Genomic DNA, 24,722 nt, shown 5'->3' on the forward strand with positions numbered 1-24,722 from the left:
TAATTATTATTAGTCTTTATTTTACAATACATAATTTTTGTGCCTCATTGCAGCAGTACAACATGAACAGTAAAGACCCAGCAGAGGCATGGAGGCTCAAGTCTTCAGGATTCATGAACCTTCTAGTTTCTTCAGGTTCAAGTGAATGCCGTTCATAGAACGTAAGACGAGCTGAGGGATCAACTTTGGCTCGTTGTCGGGGTCCAGACTCAGTTCAAATCTTGGTAACGTGAGTGCGATGGCAACTTTCATCTCATTCATAGCGAAGTTCTGTCCAATGCAGTTCCTGTCAGAAAGAATATAAAGGTTTTGGTCTTAATTGACAATTTTTACCCTTTTATCTTATATTTTGTACTCATTATGTAGAATAATAATAAAAATAAGAACTTTGGTTGTGGCAGATGTGCAATCACCAAGATCTGAGCCTCACCTGTGATGTGTAACCATCAAGCTCTGTGCCTCACCTGTGATGTGTAACCGCCAAGCTCTGGGCCTCAACCAAGAGGTGCATCTGCCAACATCTGTGCCTTAAACGTAACGTATAGCCTACAATATATTGTGCTTATATCGAGTAAAACCCTCTTCTAATTAAATATTATGCAAGTCATTGTGCCAATCGTAAGTGAGATTATAGCCAAGTTTTGTCTCAGTTCTGATGTTCTGCGCCTCAACTCTGATGTGTAACTGCTATGCGGTAATGCCTTGTATTGAATAAAATCCTTTCTCATTGAACTGTATATGAGTTTTAGTTTAATGTCAATGTAGGGAGTCCATTTTTTAAATTGTCAAGATGTCTTACCTTGATCCAGCTGAGAATGGAACATACGCATGGGAATGTCTCTTTGATGAATTCTCGGGTGAAAACCTCAGTGGATCAAAAACCTAAAATCATAAAACAGACAACTCATAGGCAAAGTGGTAAGTGTTCATGCATAATCAGTACGTTATAAGTCTATCTATCTAGGCTCCACTTACCTCAGGATTATCCCACATGCTGGGTGATCTGTTCATGCAAAATATACTCAGAAGTACAACAGTACCTGTCACATCAAAATATAAAGAATGAACTTATAATAAATTATTATAAGATAATATACTGTAATACAACATGTTAAAACTTTATCATTCCTTTAACATCAATTACTCCAAAATTGTGTATGTGTGTGTGTGTGTGTATATATATATATATATATATATATATATATACACACACACACACACAGTAGGGAAAAAAAGTATTAAGTCAGCCACAAATTGTGCAAGTTCTCCCATTTAAAAAGATGAGAGAGGCCTGCAATTGACATCATAGGTAGACCACAATTGTGATAGTCAAAATGAGAAAACACAGAAAATCACCTTGTGTGATTTGGCAAGATTTATTTAGCAAATTATGGTGGAAAATAAGTATTTGGTCACCTAAAACATGCAAGATTTCTGGCTCTCACAGACCTGTAACTTCTTCTTTAAGAGGCTCCTCTGTCCTCCACTCATTACCTGTAGTAATGGCACCTGTTTGAACTTATCAGTATAAAAGATACCTGTCCACAAACACTCACACTCCAAGCTTCACTATGGTGAAGACCAAAGAGCTGTCTAAGGACACCAGAAACAAATTTGTAGCCCTGGACCAGGCTGGGAAGACTGAATCTGCAATAGGCAAGCAACTTGGTGTGATGAAATCACCTGTGGGAGCAATAATAAGAAAATGGAAGACATACAAGACCACTGAATCTCCCTCCATCTGGGGCTCCACTCAAAATCTCTCCCCATGGAGTCAAAATGGTCACAAGAACGGTGAGCAAAAATCCCAGAACCACACGGGGGGGACCTCATGAATGACCTGCATAGAGCTGGGACCACTGTAACAAAGGCTACCCTCGGTAACACACTATTGCGCCAGGGACTCAGATCCTGCAGTGCCAGGTGTGTCTCTCTGCTTAAGACAGTACATGTCCGGGCCCGTCTGAACTTTGCTAGAGGGCATTTGGATTATCCAGAAGAGTATTGGGAGAATGTCATATGGTCTGATGAAACCAAAGTAGAACAGTTTGGTAGATACAAAACTTGTCGGGTTTGGAGGAGACAGAATGCTGAATTGCATCCAAAGAGCACTATACCTACTGTGAAGCATGGGAGTGGCAACATCATGCTTTGGGGTTGTTTCTCTGCAAAGGGACCAGGATGACTTTTCCATGTACATGAAATAATTAATGGGGCCATGTATTGTGAGATTTTGAGTGCAAACCTCCTTCCATCAGCAAGTGCATTTGAAGATGAAACGTGGATGGGTCTTTCAGCATCATAATGATCCCAAGCACTGCCAGAGCAACGAAGGAATAGCTTCGTAAGAAGCACATGAGCGTCCTGAAGTGGCTTAGCCAGTCTCCAGATTTCAACCCCATAGAAAACCCTTGGAGGGATTTGAAAGTCCGTGTTACCCAGCTACAGGCCCAAAACATCACTGCTTTAGAGGAGATCTTCCTGGAGGAATGGGCCAACATACCACCAACAGTGTGTGCCAACCTTGTGAAGACTTACAGAAAACGCTTGACCTCTGTCATTGCCAACAAAGGATATATAACAAAATATTGAGATGAACTTTTGTTAATGACCAAATACTTATTTTCCACAATAATTTGAAAAATAAATCTTGCAAAATCAGACAAGATGATTTTCTGGATTTGTTTTCTCATTTTGACTCTCATAATTGTGGTCTACCTACTATATCAATTACAGGCCTCTCTCATCTTTATAAGTGGGAGAACTTGCCCAATTGGTGGCTGACTAAATACTTTTTTCCCCACTGTGTGTGTGTGTGTGTGTGTGTATATATATATATATATATATATATATATATATATATATATATATATGTGCATATATATATATATATTTGAAATTTAACACGGTTGGTTATTTGCTATTTGCAGAGGGTGTAGGACCCCTGACAATTAGCTGATCACAGTTTTATTTCATGTTATTTTTTTACAATTTTTTACTATTTCAAATTTTAAAAAAATGTGACCGACCTTTGAGTAGACTCCGCCCATCAAAAAATGTGATTGGTTCTTTCAGCTCACGAGCTACTCCTGGTACCGGAGGGTAGAGGCGCATACTTTCCTTTATACACATAGTGGTATATGGCAGCTTACTCAAATCTTCCCTGGCAACATAAAATAGCAATAATAAAATTAATAACATTACAATGTTTACTCTGTCAAATATTTAAAAAAAAGGGCGATACCCACGAGAAGCTTCTCGCTGACTTTATTGGGAGAAAACCTGTTACAGAATAAAGCGTGTAAAATCTGTGATCATGAAAACTCCTAGAACTGTTTTTTAAGAAAAAAGGGAAACAATTTCAGCCAAACTGCAATAAAAATTACACTTCTTAAGTACCCTCCATCCCACACACAGTATGATGCCCTCACAATGCTCTCCATCCCACACAAAGTATGATGCCCTCACAATGCTCTCCACCATTAAATATAACTGTATCCGTCTTCACAGGGTATGGATATACAGTTGTGGCCAAAAGTATTGACACCCCTGCAATTCTGTCAGATAATACTCAGTTTCTTCCTGAAAATTATTGCAAACACAAATTCTTTGGTATTATTATCTTCATTTAATTTGTCTTAAATGAAAAAACACAAAAAGAATTGTCCTAAAGCCAAATTGGATATAATTCCACACCAAACATAAAAAAGAGGGTGGACAAAAGTATTGGCACTGTTCGAAAAATCATGTGATGCTTCTCTAATTTGTGTAATTAACAGCACCAGTAACTTACCTGTGGCACCTAACAGGTGTTGGCAATAACTAAATCACACTTGCAGCCAGTTGACATGGATTAAAGTTGACTCAACCTCTGTCCTGTGTCCTTGTGTGTACCACATTGAGCATGGAGAAAAGAAAGAAGACCAAAGAACTGTCTGAGGACTTGAGAAACCAAATTGTGAGGAAGCATGAGCAATCTCAAGGCTACAAGTCCATCTCCAAAGACCTGAATGTTCCTGTGTCTACCGTGCGCAGTGTCATTAAGAAGTGTAAAGCCCATGGCACTGTGGCTAACCTCCCTAGATGTGGACGGAAAAGAAAAATTGACAAGAGATTTCAACGCAAGATTGTGCGGATGTTGGATAAAGAACCTCGACTAACATCCAAACAAGTTTAAGCTGCCCTGCAGTCCGAGGGTACAACAGTGTCAACCCGTACTATCCGTCGCATCTGAATGAAAAGGGACTGTATGGTAGGAGACCCAGGAAGACCCCACTTCTTACCCCAAGACATAAAAAAGCCAGGCTGGAGATTGCCAAAACTTACCTGAAAAAGCCTAAAACGTTTTGGAAGAATGTTCTCTGGTCAGATGAGACAAAAGTAGAGCTTTTTGGGCAAAGGCATTAACATAGAGTTTACAGGAGAAAAAAAGAGGCATTCAAAGAAAAGAACACGGTCCCTACAGTCAAACATGGCGGAGGTTCCCTGATGTTTTGGGGTTGCTTTGCTGCCTCTGGCACTGGACTGCTTGACCGTGTGCATGGCATTATGAAGTCAGGAGACTACCAACAAATTTTGCAGCATAATGTAGGGCCCAGTGTGAGAAAGCTGGGTCTCCCTCAGAGGTCATGGGTCTTCCAGCAGGACAATGACCCAAAACACACTTCAAAAAGCACTAGAAAATGCATTGAGAGAAAGCACTGGAGACTTCTGAGGTGGCCAGCAATGAGTCCAGACCTGAATCCCATAGAACACCTGTGGAGAGATCTAAAAATGGCAGTTTGGAGAAGGCACCCTTCTAATATCAGGGACCTGGAGCACTTTGCCAAAGAAGAATGGTCTAAAATTCCAGCAGAGCATTGTAAGAAACTCATTGATGGTTACCGGAAGCGGTTGGTCGCAGTTATTTTGGCTAAAGATTGTGCAACCAAGTATTAGGCTGAGGGTGCCAATACTTTTGTCTGGCCCATTTTTGGAGTTTTGGGTGAAATGATCAATGTTTTGCTTTTTGCTTCATTCTCTTTTGTGTTTTTTTCATTTAAGACAAATTAATTGAAGATAATAATACCAAAGAATTTGTGTTTGCAATCATTTTCAGGAAGAAACTGAGTATTATCTGACAGAATTGCAGGGGTGTCAATACTTTTGGCCACAACTGTAAGTGATACTCAAATGCACATAATGAAGATCTGCCTGGTAGCTGGAACAGGCCAAACAGGGAGGACAAGCCCAGTATGAAGTGCAAGACAAGTCAAAATATGCAAGATCTGAATCCCAAAGACATAGTTGCAGAGCCTATGGGGAAGGAGCGCTGCACTGTACACCATGAGTCCAGAATGCTTCCGGATGCTGTCGATTTATGTTTGACGAATGTACTGTACCTCTGTATTGCAGATGTGAAACCGAAAAAGTTTTGCACCAGAATCCGTAATCATCAGCTATTGCTTTATCTCCGGTTTCCTTGGCTTTATTTTAGCACCATGGGGTATGCCACAAATGATACCATCCAGTCACAAGGAAACAGTATTGGTGATGTCACTCCTCATGCGCCAACCACTGAAGCGCAAGGAAGCATGCATGGCCACCACTGGCAACAAGAATCCGACCCTTGCCGATTGTACTTGATATTGTGCAGTACATTAGGCCGCCATACAGCAGCCTCATGCCCCTGAGAAACAGTGTTTCTCGCTAGCCTGGGATAGCTGATAGCAAAAACTTACAGGTCCCATTTATCTGCACAGTATAGAAGGATTAGGTGTGTAGTGTTACTGCATTTGTATGAAATAGATCTAACTAGACTGCACTCATGTTCTCATCCACGATACAATATTCCGGCTAATTCTTGGCTTAGAATCATAGAATCGTAGAGTTGGAAGGGACCTCCTGGGCCATCTGGTCCAACCCCCTGCTCAAAGCAGAATTCGCTAAATCATCTTAGTGTTACCAGTATTCATTACACCCATTACCATGGTAGATAAATATAAGCTTACATAAAACATTAGACACAGGGAGTGCCAGCATTATCTCTACCATGTTATTTATTAGGGCTAATAGCCACAGCCTCAAAAAGTTGAATTGTCATTTATTATTATCTTTCGGTCTCTAAAAACAGTAGTGAACTTCAATGAAAAATGTTCCCAGGTCATGTCCTAATTATTCACCCCTTTCATGACAAACGTATTTCTTATTTATTAAAGCCTCTCTGGCTGCTATTGCCTGCTGCAAATGTGGTGCATAGCCAGATACCAGCTTCTGGCTGCATTCCTGAGGAATCATAGCCCATTACTCATGGTCAATGGCCTCTAGTGTCTCATATTTTTGTGTTTCTATGCTCCAACCACCTTCTAAACATCTCAAAGATTTTTTTACGAGGTTCAAGTCAGGTGACTGTGACAGCCACTCCAGAATCTGCCACAATTTCTTCTGAAACCAAGCCTTGTTCTGTTGGAAGGTCCAGTGAAACCCAGGCTTCATCTTCACAGAAGTACTAAGATTTCCTGTTACTTGATTGAATCTTTCATGCCCTTCGCATACTGCAGGTTTCCAATGCCAGGCAAGGCAAAATGACCCCAGAGCACCAAGAGCCCCCACCATGCTTCCCTACAGGCATGACTGAGCCTCCATCATGATTCACTATAGATAGACAGTTCTTTTCAGCGTATGCTTTATTTTTCCTCCTTCAGAAATACCGCTGATCCATTGGCCTGAAAAATAGTTTTGTTTCATCGCTCCACAGAACAAAATCACTTAATACTGTGGCTTATTTCTATGGTTTTGAGCATATTGGAGCCAACTCTTTTTGTGCTTTTGGGTCAGTAGAGGTGAAGTCTTGGAGTTCAGGTTGAAGACCTCCAGCATTTAGTATGCACCTTACTGTGCAAACTGAAACCTCAGTGTCTGCTACCACCCAATCCTGCTGCAGGTTTTTGGCTGTGACTTGATGGATGTTTACTAGTTACATTCAATGCATTTCTACCTTTTTGTAACCTTTTTCTTGCTTGTAAAAAGCAATAATCTCTTCACTTTTCGGACCATTCTCGTGACAAGAATTATAGCAAATGGTTTGCCTCCTTTATTAAGTTTTTGGGGCAATAGTACTTTGTAGGGTGCAAAAATTCTTGCAGTTTTTACTGTGTAGTGGGCACAAATGGTGAATTATAACTGGGGTGGGAATGAAAGGGGACATTATTTATTTTCAATGCAAATTATTACTTGTAAGGGAGTACAGCTGTGGGCATCATCGTCATGTGGGGATACACTGGGTTTAAAATCAGGACTGCTAGTTGTACAGAAATGTAAGGACTATTAGTGCCCGATTTTATTGGCCAGTGTATGTACGTGCACCCTTAGCCTTGCCACATTTATAGTGGTACCGCGGCTTAGTGCTCTTTTTGCTGCACAGTTTTGGGCTTGGATCTGTTGATTCCACCATAAAAAAAAATTGTAGTAATGTATATTGAGTATTCTTACCACTCCACTGTGGTCCGATCTCCAAGAACCTCTCTGATCTCCTCTCGGCATTTCTCCTGGTGTTCGGGGTATTTAGCCATACAGTATAATGTCCAAGAGACCCCACTGGCCGTTGTATCGTGTCCTTCAAACATGAACGTGTCCACCTCTGCCCGCAGATCTTCATCAGATAGACCTTGACCATTTTCATCCTGATAAAGAAAAACACTAATCTCTATTAATGGAAATGTTGAGACAATATTGAGATTGTTCTGGATAAGATTTTTTTTCCAGATACAGCTCCCCTCTTGTCTGTGGGTTGTATCTGGTATTGCAGTTCAGCCCCGTCCACTTCCTTCCACCCATGAGCATAGGAGTCTCTACATGTCCGTCAGACAATGCTATGGGTTATCCCCTTTCATATGCATAATTTAAAGCACCAATGCAATCTCTGTAACAGGGTGTCCAACCCAACTATGGGGAAAAGGATTTATTGGACCTGCTCAGGCTCCAACTACAAGCTTTGTTTAATTTAATGTCATAAATTAATATTAAAGTAATATTAAAATAATATTCAGCCAAGGACCTGGGTCTCAAAATGAAATATGCAACATGACCCCCACTCACTTGCAATGTTGCACTATAGAACTGATAACGGGCCCTCCGCTGAATTTCTACTTAAGAAGTTAAGATACCAGGTCCTGCGTGCAACTGCTACCTCTGCTTCTTCCCTCGATAAATAGTAAATTACTAGATTATGGCCCGATGCTATCGCATCGGGAGGATGCGATAGCATCACACCTCTTGCCATGTTAACCCTCAACACACACACTCCTCTCACCTTTCTCCATCTCCACTCACTCTTTCACTCCACATACAACCCTTTCTCTCACTCCGTCTCTCATACTCACGCCGTCATCGCCGCTGCTCCACGATCCCCGACATCTTCCGCAGGCGACATCCTGGATCCAGACGTTGTCCACGCCGGCGACATGTTCTTGCGGCGACGCCATCTTGAGTATCGTGAAATCCCGCGATACTCAAGATGGCGTCGCCGGAAGAACATGTCCCCGGCGTGGATGACGTCGGGATCCAAAATGGCGTCGGCGAAATCTCGTGAGTTTTCGCCGACACCATTTTGGATCCCGACGTCGTCCTCGCCGGCAACATGTTCTTGCGGCGACACCATCTTGAGTATCGCGGGATTTCGCCGATCCAAAATAGCGTCGCCGCAGGAACATGTCGCCGGCGTGGATGCCGTCGGGATCCAAAATGGCGTCGGCGATATCTCGCGAGTTTTCGCCGACGCCATTTTGGATCCCGACATCGCCCTTGCCGGCGACATGTTCTTGCGGCGACGCCATCTTGAGTATCGCGGGATTTCGCCGATCCAAAATAGCATCGTCGCAGGAACATGTCGCCGGTGTGGATGCCGTCGGGATCCAAAATGGTGTCGGCGAAATCTCGCGAGATTTCGCCGACGCCATTTTGGATCCCGACGTCCTCCACGCCGGCGACATGTTCTTGCGGCGACGCCATCTTGACTATCGCGGGATTTCGCCGATCCAAAATGGCGTCGCCGCAAGACCATGTCGCTGGCGTGGAGGACGTCTGGATCCAGGATGGCGCCGGCGGAAGAAGATGTCGGCGATCGTGGATCAGCGGCGATGATGGCGTGAGTATGAGAGACGGAGTGAGAGAAAGGGTCGTATGTGGAGTGAAAGAGTGAGTGGAGATGGTGAAAGGTGAGAGGAGTGTGTGTGTTGAGGAGGAGTGTGTTGAGGAGGAGTGGTGTGTTGAGGGTTAACATGGAAAGAGGTGTGCGGTGACGTCACCGGTTACAACTGGACGGAAGTTGTTACAACCGGAAGCTGCTTAGGGCATTTATTATTATAGATATGTGGAGCATTTCAATACCTTGGCACACAAAAGAATGTCTAGAAAATCCAAATGTCTCTTCTTCTTGATCTTCTCGACCTCACTCTCCTGTTTTAGCGATTCCTTCCTCAGTTTGATTACTCTTGCTGCATGAAGCCAGAGAAAGCAAATTAGTAGGGTGCAGTCATAATGGACACCAAACTAGTTTCACTGTCCTTCTCTATGACTTATTTGGAATGTCCAGGAGGCTTCCGAAGTAAGGGGAGACTTCCCCGGACGAGTCTCACAGGCTCTGCATACCTGGCTTAAACCTAGTAACCAGCTATTCTCGGAGGTATTTTCATTTTAGGGAGGACAGGAATGTGAAGTGGAGGTGTATGGACTCTAGAAAAATTTCCGCACTCACTCTTTGTGACTGCCGGTTGTTGAATAGTTGAATCATGACAGTGTACAATGTGCACACTGTCGCACTTCCCCTGTGTACCCAACACGAGTGGGAGATCATGCAACCACAAGTAAGTGCTTTGCATAGTTACATTCATGTTCCGACTAGATTCTCATTCCCGTCTCTCAATTTGTTCTTCTCTCGTCGCATCCATTCTAATTAGGCTTATTTCCACATTTTACAAAATTTCGGGTGTTTGTAATAAATCAATGAAACTAAAATGGTTCAACATAACTAATATAACAAGTGGTTCCTCCAAATTCAGCACAAAATGTCACTTTTACTGACTCCTGCAGTCTCACAAATATTCACCCCCTTCATGGCAAGTGTCTTGCTTACTTAGTAGAGCCCATCAGGCTGTTATGTCCTAACAGGGAATCTTAACCCATTACTCATTGTCAATGGCCTTCAGACTCTTATATTTTTTGGTTTCTGTGTTGCAATCAACTCTTTATATCCCATCAAAGATTTTCTATGAAGTTCAAGTCAGGTGACTTTGGCCACCGCTCCAGAATCTTCCAAGACTTCTTCTGAAACCAAGCCCTGAGGACATTAAACATGAGGAGTAGGCTAGGATTCCTGAAGAACACTGCTAGAAGATGGTGTCTGCCTGGTGTCTGGTTTCTTCCTATGCATCACATTTGCAGCAGGTGATAACAGCCAGAGAGGCCCTACTAAGTTCCAAAGATGAAAGTCTTGATGAAGTTGTACAATTTAAATTCTTCTTGTTCATTTGGTTTATTGCAAGTAGCTGAAAGTTTGTAAACTGTTCCTATAAAACCCAGAGTAATTTGCAAATGGGATGAATAATTTTGCTTGTAATTGTAGAACGCAGAACTTTTTTTGTTTCTTTTATATTAACATTTTGTTTTATAAAAAGAATAACTTATCATATCTTCTGACCTGTGTGTTCATGTGTTGTTTTCACTGCTCTCCGGAAGCGGAATCCATGGGGGCTCATGTAGAAAATAAAGTCATTATGATATGGAAAGCTGCGGGATCGGTGATCCACCAGGTAGGAGAGCTCATACACGGCTTTGATGTAGTCATTTTCACTGCAAAAAGAAGAAAGTGGTCAGCTACGTTTTATAGAGCGAAGAACCTGGCAACGTCACTGCAGCAGAGTGGAGGTCCTCTGGATAAGAGAATCCTTTTGCCACCAGGTAGCAAATTGGATTGAACTAACCAAGTTTTGTGCCCCTTGACTGCAAGGATCCCATAGCTGATTTGCTTCTACTATAAGCACATCCTTGATAATCTGTGTAGTTTTAGACATGAATCGTTTGAAACAACCAACCTGTTATTCTGGCAGTTGCTCTCGTAACTGAAGGCGCATTTCATGATGGTGTCCAAGGTCATGAGACTGACATGATGAAAAAGCTCCACTGGTTTCTTTTTGGGTGCCAGCTTCTCCCATTTGTCCTAAACAAGAATCATTGCAATCAGAAAACAGCTCGATGCACAGTGGGGAAAATAAGTGTTGGATACGCTGCCGATTTTGCAGATTTCCCACCTACAAAGAATGGAGAGGTCTGTAATTTTTTATCATAGGTATACTACAACTGTGAGAGACAGAATCTAAAAATAAAATCCAGAAAATCACATTGTATGATTTTTACATACCGTATATACTCGAATATAAACCGAGATTTTCAGGAAGGAAGGGAGATCGCAGAGAAGCTGGGGGCTGCAGAGACCGCGCCAGGACCGGTAAGTATAGTGATATTCCCCTGTCCGGGGCCCATCGCTGCTTGCTGCTGTCTGGCATGTCATCTGTCAGTGACGTTCAGACAGCAGAGGGCACGGTGACGTGGTTAGTGCACGCCGCGCCCCCTGCAGTCTGAACCTCACTGACAGATGATGTGCCAGACAGCAGCAAGCAGCAATGGACCGGGGGAAAGGTGAATATCTCAGGTGCCAGCAGTGACACCGGCACCTGGCCCCCAGCGCCTGAGAGGTGAGTATGTTATTTTTTTATTTTTCAATGCAGCACATGGGGGCATAATCAATGGAGCATTTTATGGGGGCAGCATATGGGGGACATAATCAATGGAGCATCTTATAGAGGCAGCATATTGGGGCATAATCAATGGAGCATCTTATAGGGGCAGCATATTGGGCCATAATCTATGGAGCATATTATAGGGGCAGCATACTGGGGCATAATCTATGGAGCATCTTATGGGGGCAGCATATGGGGGCATAATCTATGGAGCATCATATGGGGGCATTATCTATGGAGCATCTTATGGGGGCAGCATATGGGGCATAATCTATGGAACATCTTATGGGGGCAGCATATGGGGCATAATCTATGGAGCTTCTTATGGGGCAGCATATGGGGGCATAATCTATGGAGCATCTTATGGAGGCTCAATTAATTTTACTTTTATTGGTATCCATTTTTATTTTTTAAATTCACCAGTAGCTGCTGCATTTCCCACCCTAGGCTTATACTCAAGTCAATAAGTTTTCCCAGTTTTTTGTGGCAAAATTAGGGGGGTCGGCTTATACTCGGGTCGGCTTATACTCGAGTATATATGGTAATTAAATTGCATTGTACTGCATGAAATAAGTATTTGATCACCTACCAACCAGCAAGAATTCTGGCTCTAACAGACCTCTTAGTTTTTCTTTATAAAGCCTTCCCACTCTGCATTCATTACCTGTATTAATTGCACCTGTTTGAACTCATTACCTGTATAAAAGACACCTGTCCACACACTCAATCGTACTCCAATCTCTCCACCATGGCCAAGACCAAATAGCTGTCTAAGGACACTAGGGACAAAATTGTAGACCTGCACAAGGCTGGGATGGGCTACAGGACAATAGGCAAGCAGCTTGGTGAGAAGGCAACAACTGTTGGCACAATTATTAGAAAAAGGAATAAACACAAGATGACTGTTAATCTTCCTCATTGTGGGGCTCCATGCAAGATCTTGCCTCGTGGGTTAAGGATGATTCTGAAATCAGTCAAGAATCAGCCCATAAGTAAATGGGAGGACCTGTTCAATGACCTGAAAAGAGCTGGGACCACAGTCTCAAATATTGTTAGTACCACACTACACCTTCATGGATTAAACTCCCCAACTCACTCATGCCAGCACATGTCCAGGCCATTTTCAACTTCATCAATGACCATCTGGATGATCCAGAGGAAGCATGGGAGAAGGTCATGTGGTTAGATGAGACCAAACTACAACGTTGTGGTATCAACTCAACTCGCCGTATTTGGAGGAAGAAGTATGAGTGCAACCCTAAGAACACTATCCCAACTGTCAAGCATGGTGGGGGAAACAACATACTGTGGGGTACTTTTCTTCAAAGGGGACAGGATAACTGTATTGAAGGAAAGATGTTGGGGTCATGTATCGTGAGAATTTGCCCAACAACCTCCTTCCCTCAGTAAGAGCATTGAAATGGGTTGTGGCTGGGTCTTCCAGCATGACAACAACCTGAAACACACAGCCAGGGCAACTAAGGAGTGGCTTTGTAAGAAGAATTTCAAGTTCCTGGAGTGGCCTAGCGAGTCTCCACACCTGAACCCAATAGAAAATCTTTAGAGGGAGCTGAAACTCAGTGCTGCCCAGAGACAACCTTGAAACCTAAAAGATCTGGAGAAGATCTGTATGGAGGAGGGGGCCAAAATCCCTGCTGCAGTGTGTGCAAACTTGGTCAAGAACTACAGGAAACGTCTGACCTCTGTAATTGCAAACAAAGAATTAAGTTCTGTTTTTCTATTGTATTAAATTCGTATTTTCATGCAATAAAATGCAAATTAATTATGTAAAAATCATAAAATGTGATTTTCTGTTTTTTTCTTTTTTATCGTTAGATTCTGTCTCCCACAGGTGAAGTGCACCTACAATAAAATTACAGACCTCTCCATTCATTGTAGGTGGTAAAACTTTTCCCCACTGTAGTTTTGATGTTCTCCCATGTCTTCTAGTTACTGTTTTACATTAGAGAAGGTTTCTGGATCTGGACATTTTGTTCCTTACCAGCATGACATTAACACTGTCAGACGTCACTTTGACATACGGCTTCAGGACATCATAATGGAATCCCGGTGTCAACAGTTTCCGGTGTTGGAACCATTTCTGCCCCGACAGCACCAGCAAACCTTTCCCTGAATAATATAAAGGCCAAAGAGAGGTCAACATAGAGGACACATATATTGACTATAGCAGGTCGTACTGTTACAAGCGGGAGGAGAATGCACAATAATTGCATAAAATAGTCATAAAATGTAATGCTTAAAAAAGTGTAAAAAATAGCCACTGTTATCCTTCAAATATATATATATATCTATGTATGGACTTCCTTAGCATATATGAGAGAAAAATGTTTTAATGGTGCAGACCATCCTTAAAATTCAGGTCATGTGACGTACCTATCCATGGGGTTATGAAGTAGTAGGCAAAGTTGTCCTTTGGATCTATAAAGAAATGATGTGTAGGTTAATGCATTTGTTTAGCATTGCAACTTGTATTAACATAAAAATGGGCTCTAGGGTTCACCTTGATCAACAGAGAATCCCAGTTACAAAAAAATGCGTAATACCATTTAGTCCTTTTAGTGTTGATGTTCCACAAAAAAATGGCAAAAAGTTGATAACTTCTAGTGGGAAAAATGCTACGGTATATAAAGTTTGAAAAATTGTTCAAAAACACACAAGAAGGAGCATGAAAGGTACACAACAAATAAAATGCAAACGAAAATTAAAAATATCTACAGTATAAAACAGTAACGTTCCTCACCTTGCCTGGACAGAATGGCCTTTACATAGTTTGGATGATAGACAACAAGGGAAACAAAGAAATTTCCAAGCCACATGGGAAAGGCACAGTCAAATTGTTTAGCATAGCCATTCACCAGGTCCAAATCTTTTCCATCTTGTTTCAACTGTTAAGAAGAAGAAGAATAAAGATCTCAACTAAAACCTTTGATTCCAACCACTGCTCAGAGTAGAAGACCCAACTAGACTTCATATTTCAATGTAATTTTCAAGCGCCATGGTCTGCAATTTTGTGAACTCTAGTAACCTTTAATTGTGTAGGGTCTCAAAAAGGGGACATTACTATTATATGGGGGCTGATATATGGAAAATAGTACTGTATAAGGGCTCAAAAGGGGACATTACTATTACGGTATATGGGGGCTGAAATATGGCTGAAATACAGTATTGTATATAGAGTTGAGCGATACCGTCCGATACTTCAAAGTATCGTATCGGATGGTATCGGCCGATCTTTAAAAAAAGTATCGGTATCGCCGATTCCGATACCGGAAGTCCCATTCAAGTCTATGGGACTTCCGGTATCGGAATAAGAAAAACCCTTTCCTGCCCTTGTACAGCCTCTCTGGGGTCTGTACGGGCCTTTCGGGGGGCTGTGCCGGCCTGCCAGGGGGTCTGTGCAGGCTCCGGTGGTCTGTGCCGGCCTGCCGGTGGTCTGTGCAGGCTCCGGGGGGCTGTGCCGGCCTGCCGGGGGGCTGTGCCGGCCTGCCGGGGGGCTGTGCAGGCTCCGGGGGGCTGTGCCGGCCTGCCGGGGGGCTGTGCCGGCCTGCCGGGGGGCTGTGCAGGCTCCGGGGGTCTGTGCAGGCATCGTCCGATGGGACTACAAGTCCCATCGGGCGATGCCTGCTACCATGACAGTGATTGACACATTAGCCAATGATGGGACAGTAGTAGTCCCATCATCCGGCTAATGTGTTAAATGTTAAAAAAAAAAAAAAAAAAAAATTACATGCTACATACATACAACATGCATACTACATACATGCTACATTCATACTACATACTACATACATGCTACATTCATACTACATGCAACATACATACTACATATATACTACATGCATGCTACATACATACTGCATGCTACATACATACCACATATATACTACATACATACTACATACATGCTACATGCATGCTACATGCTACATACTACATATATACTACATGCATGCTACATACATACTACATGCTACATACTACATATATACTACATGCATGCTACATACTACATGCTACATACATACTACATATATACTACATGCATGCTACATACATACTGCATGCTACATGCATGCTACATACATACTACATACATGCTACATACATACTACATATATACTACATACATACTACATGCATGCTACATGCATGCTACATACATACCACATACATAACACATATATACTACATGCATGCTACATACATACTACATGCTACATACATACTACATATATACTACATGCATGCTACATACATACTACATGCATGCTACATATATACTACATGCATGCTACATACATGCTACATGCTACATACATACTACATATATACTACATACATACTACATGCATGCTACATACATACTACATGCATGCTACATATATACTACATGCATGCTACATACATACTACATGCTACATACATACTACATATATACTACATGCATGCTACATACATACTGCATGCTACATGCATGCTACATACATACTACATACATACTACATGCTACATACATACCACATATATACTACATACATACAATACATTCATACAATACATACATAGACATACAGTACATATAACATAGAGTAACATACTTACCAATACTTGTCACATTGTTCCCCGAAGCCATTGTCTTTCCGGAATAAATATTAACATAACAAACCACAAAAATACTCACCCACGATCCGAAGCAGTCCACGAGTGTGTCCCACGACGATCTTGGGTAGAGAACGGCAGCATCAGATGATGCTGCCGTTCTCTACGGGCTGCAGGAATCCAATGACGGAAGGTAGGTATCCTTCCGCACTGTATTCCTCCGCCACTTAAAAAAAAAAAAAAGTCCCTAGTCTCACTTTATGCCATTGCTGCGTGGGAAATTCCCACGCAGCAATGGCATAAAGTGAGACTAGGGACTTTTTTTTTTTTAAGTGGCGGAGGAATACAGTGCGGAAGGATACCTACCTTCCGTCATTGGATTCCTGCAGCCCGTAGAGAACGGCAGCATCATCTGATGCTGCCGTTCTCTACCCAAGATCGTCGTGGGACACACTCGTGGACTGCTTCGGATCGTGGGTGAGTATTTTTGTGGTTTGTTATGTTAATATTTATTCCGGAAAGACAATGGCTTCGGGGAACAATGTGACAAGTATTGGTAAGTATGTTACTCTATGTTATATGTACTGTATGTCTATGTATGTATTGTATGTATGTATTGTATGTATGTAGTATATATGTGGTATGTATGTAGTATGTATGTAGCATGCATGTAGTATATATGTAGTATGTATGTAGCATGCATGTAGTATATATGTAGCATGTATGTAGTATGTATGTGGTATGTATGTAGCATGTAGTATGTATGTAGCATGCATGTAGCATGCATGTAGTATGTATGTAGTATGTATGTAGCATGCATGTAGTATGTATGTAGCATGCAGTATGTATGTAGCATGTATGTAGTATGTATGTAGTATATATGTAGTATGTATGTAGCATGTAGTATGTATGTAGCATGTAGTATGTATGTAGCATGCATGTAGTATATATGTAGTATGCATGTAGCATGCATGTAGTATGTATGTAGTATGTATGTAGTATGTATGTAGCATGCAGTATGTATGTAGCATGTAGTATGTATGTAGCATGCATGTAGTATATATGTAGTATGTATGTAGCATGCATGTAGTATATATGTAGCATGTATGTAGTATGTATGTGGTATGTATGTAGCATGTAGTATGTATGTAGCATGCATGTAGCATGCATGTAGTATGTATGTAGTATGTATGTAGCATGCATGTAGTATGTATGTAGCATGCAGTATGTATGTAGCATGTATGTAGTATGTATGTAGTATATATGTAGTATGTATGTAGCATGTAGTATGTATGTAGCATGTAGTATGTATGTAGCATGCATGTAGTATATATGTAGTATGCATGTAGCATGCATGTAGTATGTATGTAGTATGTATGTAGCATGCAGTATGTATGTAGCATGTAGTATGTATGTAGCATGCATGTAGTATATATGTAGTATGTATGTAGCATGCATGTAGTATGTATGTAGCATGTAGTATGTATGTAGCATGCATGTAGCATGTATGTAGCATGTATGTAGTATGTATGTAGTATATATGTAGTATGTATGTAGCATGTAGTATGTATGTAGCATGCATGTAGTATGTATGTAGTATTTTTTTTTTTTTTTAACATTTAACACATTAGCCGGATGATGGGACTACTACTGTCCCATCATTGGCTAATGTGTCAATCACTGTCATGGTAGCAGGCATCGCCCGATGGGACTTGTAGTCCCATCGGACGATGCTTGCACAGACCCCCGGACATCAGCACAGCCCCCCGGCAGGCCGGCACAGCCCCCCGGCAGGCCGGTACAGACCCCCACAGGGTGCACAGACCACCGGCAGGCCGGCACAGCCCCCCGGCAGGCCGGCAGAGACCCCGGGCAGTCCACACAGCCCCCCGGCAGGCCGGCACAGCCCCCCGGCAGGCCGGCAGAGACCCCCGGAAGGCCCGAAATGACGGCGCATCATGATGCGCACACACCGCGCATCATGATGACGTCAGGCCGTCAATCAACTGAACTTCCGATTCCGATGCCGAATTCCGATATTGAAAAAATATCGGAAGTCGGTATCGGAATTCCGATACAGCAAGTATCGGCCGATACCCGATACTTGCGGTATCGGAATGCTCAACACTAATTGTATAATGTCTCAAAAGGGGACTTTACTATTAAATGGGGGCTGAAATGTGGAAATAGTATTGTATAAGATCTCAAAAGGGGACCTTACTATTATATGGGAGCTGATATATAAAAATAGTACTGTATCGGATCTCAAAAGGGGACATTATTATTATATGGGGACTTAAATATGGAGAACAGTACTGTATCGGGTCTCAAAATGGGACAATACTATTATATGGGGGCTGAAATATGGAAAATAGTACTGTATGGGGTATCAAAAGAAGACATTAATATTATATGGGGGCTGAAATATGTAAAACAGTACTGTATCGGGTCTCAAAATGGGACAATACTATTATATGGGGGTTGAAATATGAAAAATAGTACTGTATGGGGTGTCATAAGGGGACATTACTATTATATGGGGGCTGAAATATGGAAAATAGTACTGAATAAGGTCTCAAAAGGGGATGTTACTAATATATGAATGGATGACACATTTACTGTGCAAGGACTTAAGAGGTTGGATACTGTGTGTGGAGCACAAAATGGGCATTAGTACTATGTAGGGGCACAAATAGGACTGTTAGATGTGCATGTGAAGCACTCATCAGAACACTATTACTGTTTTGGAGAACGAAAGGGCATTATTACCATCTGGGGTACTGGGAATGGGAATTAAACCAATTGTACAATGACCAATCATGACTGGAAGAAGGTGTCATGATGGTCTGGGCTAAAAAAGAGCAGATGAGAAAATTGTTTACAATCATAGAAGTGACATGTGAATCATTGCATGTATCTGTAGTATCTGTACTGTATCCACTTATGTGGTCTACAGAGCTCTTGTGTAGATTTGGCATAAATTACTATATGGTCATTGTGTAGTTCGCACCATTTGTTGGCGGGTCAGGAGTTGCCCATGATGGGATAAAACCAGAAATGCATTAAATACTTAATATCTATTGATTGTACTAATGTGAATTACCCTAATTGCAACATTTTAAATTCAGACTATGACATAATATATACATGGTGGTAATATTGGTTATTTATATTCAATCAGTAGGTAATATTATGAAATCATGGTGTAGTCATCATGGTGTGGGGATATTATTTCCCCTTGAATGGTTGTACTATTGGTAATTTTATTCTTGATTTACTAATACTAGGTTTTATTCTGTAAAAGCAATTGGATAATATCCTCAAGAATAATTATTGGTGATTGTATTTTAGATAATGTTAAATTATCAAACAGAATGCTATCTTATTGTCCAATCTGTATCTGTATTATTTTAGCCACAATTGACTGGTGATATATATATATATATATATATATATATATATACATACAGGTGCTTCTCACAAAATTAGAATATAAGCAAAAAAGTTGATTTATTTCAGTTCTTCAATACAAACTGTGAAACTCATATATTACCTTATATACTTGAGTGTAAGCCGACCCGAGTATAAGCCGAGGCACCTAATTTTGCCATGGAAAACTGGGTAAGCTTATTGACTCGAGTATAAGCCGGGTATGCATTGTCCCCTCATCCCTGTCCTGCTATGTGTGGCTCGGCGTCCTCCCCCGTCCTCCCTCGTGTATGCATGGCTCCCCCGTACTCCCCCTTCTATGCATGGCTCACGTCCTCCCCCCCGTGTATGCATGGCTCCCCTGTACTCCTCCTTGTATGCATGGCTCCCCCCGTACTATCCCGTGTATGCATGGATCCCCCATTCTCCCCCGTGTATGCATGGCTCCCCCCGGCTCTGCTTGGCTCCCCCGTCATACTCACCCCCCTCCTGGTGTAGTCTCTGCACTTCCCTACTTCTCCATTGTCCCGGGCCGGCATTTTCTTCCTGTGCAGAGTGGTCACATGGTACTGCTCATTAAGGTAATGAATATGTGCTCCACGCCTATGGGAGTGGAGACGCGTGCATATTCACTACCTTAATGAGCAGTACCATGTGACCACTCTGCACAGGAAGAAGCTGCTGGCACCCGGACAACGGAAATTCAGGGATGGAGATCCAGCAACGGAGGGTGAGTATTGATGTCTGACTCGTGTATAAGCCGGGGGGGGGGGGGGCATGTTCAGCACACAAAAAAAATGTGCTGAAAATCTCCGCTTATACACAAGTATATACAGTATATAGAATCTTTACAAACAGAGTGATCTATTTCAAGTGTTTATTTCTGTTAATGTTGATGATTACGGCTTACAGCCAATGAAAACCTCGTCAAATTGATGCAGTAATTGATGCAAAAGGAGCCCTGACCAAGTATTGGGTGCACTTACTGATCATACATTTCAGTAGGCCAACATTTCAGATTTTAAAATTATTTTCCAAGATGATGTTATAAAGTATTCTAATTTACTGAGACAATGACTTTTGGGTTTTCATTGGCTGTAAGCCATAATCATCAACATTAACAGAAATAAACACGTGAAATAGATCACTCTGTAATGACTCCATATAATGTATGAGTTTCACTTTTGTATTGAAGAACTGAAATACATTAAATTTTTGATGATATTCTAATTTTGTGAGAAGCACCTGTACATATATGTACTCATGCTCAGACTGGCTGATGGGGGAGGAGGGGAATCCTCCGGTGGGCCCCTCTGCTGCTCTGCTGGCATGCTGATGAGCAGTGCTACCACACTTGATTCAACATTTATAGAGAAAAGTGTCATCCAATCATTCATTAAACAAACTTCCCAGCTTAGTGTCATATTAAAGAATAAATAGATTTGCGGACAAAGGTCAGGGTTTTTTTTTTCATGTATCTGCACAGTGGTCTTCTAAATTGCCATCCCTGTCCAAAACTGTATGTATATATATGAAACGATCATTCACAATGGCTGACAAGATCTATTTAGAAAAACTGTGTGGCATCATTGGATGATTTCAGCAGTTCATTTCTCACTGAGTTGTTGATGGACAGTGAATTTATCCATGGACACGTAGATTGCCCACGCCCAAAGTATAGCCAACTTTGATCCCATCTGTCAGAAAAAGTTAAAAAAGAAGCCCCCACGTAATGTTTAACACCGCAGCTGCTGCAGATCTTGATTCCGTCTTAGTAATGAGATATTTATTTTGAAGTACAAAATAAATAATTATTAAACATAACTTTTGGAATGATAAAGAAATAGCACGTACACTCCAAAGAATCACTATCAGCAGGATGAGAACTATGGAACCAGATAAAACTGAAGCAAAACTAGCACAAAGGGCATACAGTTGTGGCCAAAAGTATTGACACCCTTGCAATTCTGTCAGATAATACTCAGTTTCTTCCTGAAAATGATTGCAAACACAAATTCTTTGGTATTATCTTCATTTAATTTGTCTTAAATGAAAAAACACAAAAGAGAATGAAGCAAAAAGCAAAACATTGATCATTTCACACAAAACTCCAAAAACGGGCCAGACAAAAGTATTGGCACCCTCAACCTAATACTTGGTTGCACAACCTTTAGCCAAAATAACTGCGACCAACCGCTTCCGGTAACCATCAATGAGTTTCTTTCAATGCTCTGCTGGAATTTTAGACCATTCTTCTTTGGCAAAGTGCTCCAGGTCCCTGATATTAGAAGTGTGCCTTCTCCAAACTGCCATTTTTAGATCTCTCCACAGGTGTTCTATGGGATTCAGGTCTGGACTCATTGCTGGCCACCTTAGAAGTCTCCAGTGCTTTCTCTCAAACCATTTTCTAGTGCTTTTTGAAGTGTGTTTTGGGTCATTGTCCTGCTGGAAGACCCATGACCTCTGAGGGAGACCCAGCTTTCTCATACTGGGCCCTACATTATGCTGCAAAATTTGTTGGTAGTCTTCTTACTTCATAATGCCATGCACACGGTCAAGCAGTCCAGTGCCAGAGGCAGCAAAGCAACCCTAAAACATCAGGGAACCTCCGCCATGTTTGACTGTAGGGACCGTGTTCTTTTCTTTGAATGCCTCTTTTTTTCTCCTGTAAACTCTATGTTGATGCCTTTGCCCAAAAAGCTCTACTTTTGTCTCATCTGACCAGAGAACATTCTTCCAAAACGTTTTAAGCTTTTTCAGGTAAGTTTTGGCAAACTCCAGCCTGGCTTTTTTATGTCTCGAGGTAAGGAGTGGGGTCTTCCTGGGTCTCCTACCATACAGTCCCGTTTCATTCAGATGCCGACGGATAGTACGGGTTGACACTGTTGTGCCCTCGGACTGCAGGGCAGCTTGAACTTGTTTGGATGTTAGTCGAGGTTCTTTATCCAACATCCGCACAATCTTGTGTTGAAATCTCTTGTCAATTTTTCTTTTCCATCCACATCTAGGGAGGTTAGCCACAGTGCCATGGGCTTTAAACTTATTGATGACACTGCGCACGGTAGACACAGGAACATTCAGGTCTTTGGAGATGGACTTGTAGCCTTGAGATTGCTCATGCTTCCTCACAATTTGGTTTCTCAAGTCCTCAGACAGTTCTTTGGTCTTCTTACTTTCCCCATGCTCAATGTGGTACACACAAGGACACAGGACAGAGGTTGAGTCAATTTTAATCCATGTCAACTGGCTGCAAGTGTGATTTAGTTATTGCCAACACCTGTTAGGTGCCACAGGTAAGTTACAGGTGCTGTTAATTACACAAATTAGAGAAGCATCACATGATTTTTCGAACAGTGCCAATACTTTTGTCCACCCTCTTTTTTATGTTTGGTGTGGAATTATATCCAATTTGGCTTTAGGACAATTCTTTTTGTGTTTTTTCTAAGACAAATTAATTAAAGATAATAATACCAAAGAATTTGTGTTTGCAATCATTTTCAGGAAGAAACTGAGTATTATCTGACAGAATTGCAGGGGTGTCAATACTTTTAGCCACAACTGTAAATATCAGTGGAGTTTGGTCGCTGTCTGCTTCTCTTTGCCCCATTTTTCTGTACTCTACTTAGTGAGTGGCTTGTTTATGACATGAAAGGTAATGTTGAACCTCACCAGACATGTGCCTCCTGTTTATACACAAGTCCAACAAGCGGACATTCCATAGTCATTGCACGGTTCCACCAGATATGTATATGTAGTTGACACCTGGTGCATTGGGAAACACTATAAAATGCTATCGTTATGTTGTGGGATTTGGGAGGAATACCCATGGATTCTGCAATAAGTAATAAGTAATAACTTAAAAAGGATTTACAGTGACGCTCCTGGCCCTGATATTCTTCTCTTCCTGGGAACAGCCCAATGAAGCTAATATCCTTAAGGTTAGAAACTATTAGTAGAGATCCATTTTAATTCTTTCTAGATCTGCAGATTTTTCATTTATTTTAATTACGGTACCCTAAATATGCACTTGCCAAATTTATACGACTGGAAACGAATAATTTTGTGGTCGGAGCCACTCCACACTTTTCGAAAACGCCCCCTCTTTATTCCTTCACCACATACTCCAAACTTGGTTTCCCATCTTCTCGGGACTCCATGACACAGGAAACCTTCTAAAAATCAATGATTTTGTGAGGCTTCTGAGAAGCAATTTGACGACTTTTCAGGGATGGCCAGGAGCAGGAAGTCTCTTTTTTTAAAGGAAATTTGGCAAGCATGCCTTCATAGAAAGGTTGACAGCCATCACTCACAAATAAGGAGTGGGGGTGAGTGCTATACGGCACATTGACGTAAATAGGTTAGTATAGTCAGACATTGGCTTAAAATCAAGAAACCAAAAAAAGTCAACGAGGAAACAAAATCTGCACCGGTGATTAGAAATGTTTTTCTTCATTTAATATAAAAGTTTCCATCCATTCACTTTCCATGCAGAGTCTTTGAAATCCATGAAAAGTAAAATGCAAATTATATGAGAAAGTTTTATAAAGTATCCTGTATCCTTAGGATTAACCAACTTTCAGAAATAAAAAATAACATCACTAACAGTGGAAAATTAAAATGCAAATTCCATGAGAAAGTTGTATAAATTAACTAAAAAAAAAAATTTATAGCAGCATTTACCTCGTGGGTATTGCCATACAACCAGTGACGTTTAGGACCCGGGAAAGAACTAAATACCCTCTGCAGCTTCTTCTGTCTCAGGAAGAGACTGGAGACCTTGTAGACCAGGTACAGGACACACAGGTAGGCTGCCCAGTGCAGGAGCTCAGCGAGGCTCAGGGAGGAGAGACCTGGCAGCGTGGAAGAAGCCATGTCTGGATTTCGATCTGTGTTATACAA

The 24,722-nt window shown here is 41.6% G+C and overlaps 1 protein-coding gene across 1 annotated transcript; it reads right to left on the minus strand.

Annotated features, from left to right (window-relative positions):
- Positions 1–24,722, minus strand: LOC141048617 (cytochrome P450 4B1-like). Its single transcript, XM_073544384.1, has 12 exons — positions 24,504–24,722; positions 14,536–14,680; positions 14,169–14,213; positions 13,777–13,904; positions 11,070–11,194; positions 10,676–10,827; positions 9,367–9,473; positions 7,471–7,661; positions 3,030–3,163; positions 976–1,040; positions 800–882; positions 1–286 (listed from the first exon to the last, which is right to left on the minus strand). Exons 1-12 carry the CDS (start codon positions 24,693–24,695, stop codon positions 112–114), a joined length of 1,542 nt encoding a protein of 513 aa, XP_073400485.1. The 5' UTR covers positions 24,696–24,722; the 3' UTR covers positions 1–111.

The sequence above is a fragment of the Dendrobates tinctorius genome, unplaced genomic scaffold (assembly GCF_039654945.1).
Source record: "Dendrobates tinctorius isolate UK_male_01 unplaced genomic scaffold, ASM3965494v1 ptg000138l, whole genome shotgun sequence".
NCBI lineage: Eukaryota > Metazoa > Chordata > Amphibia > Anura > Dendrobatidae > Dendrobates > Dendrobates tinctorius.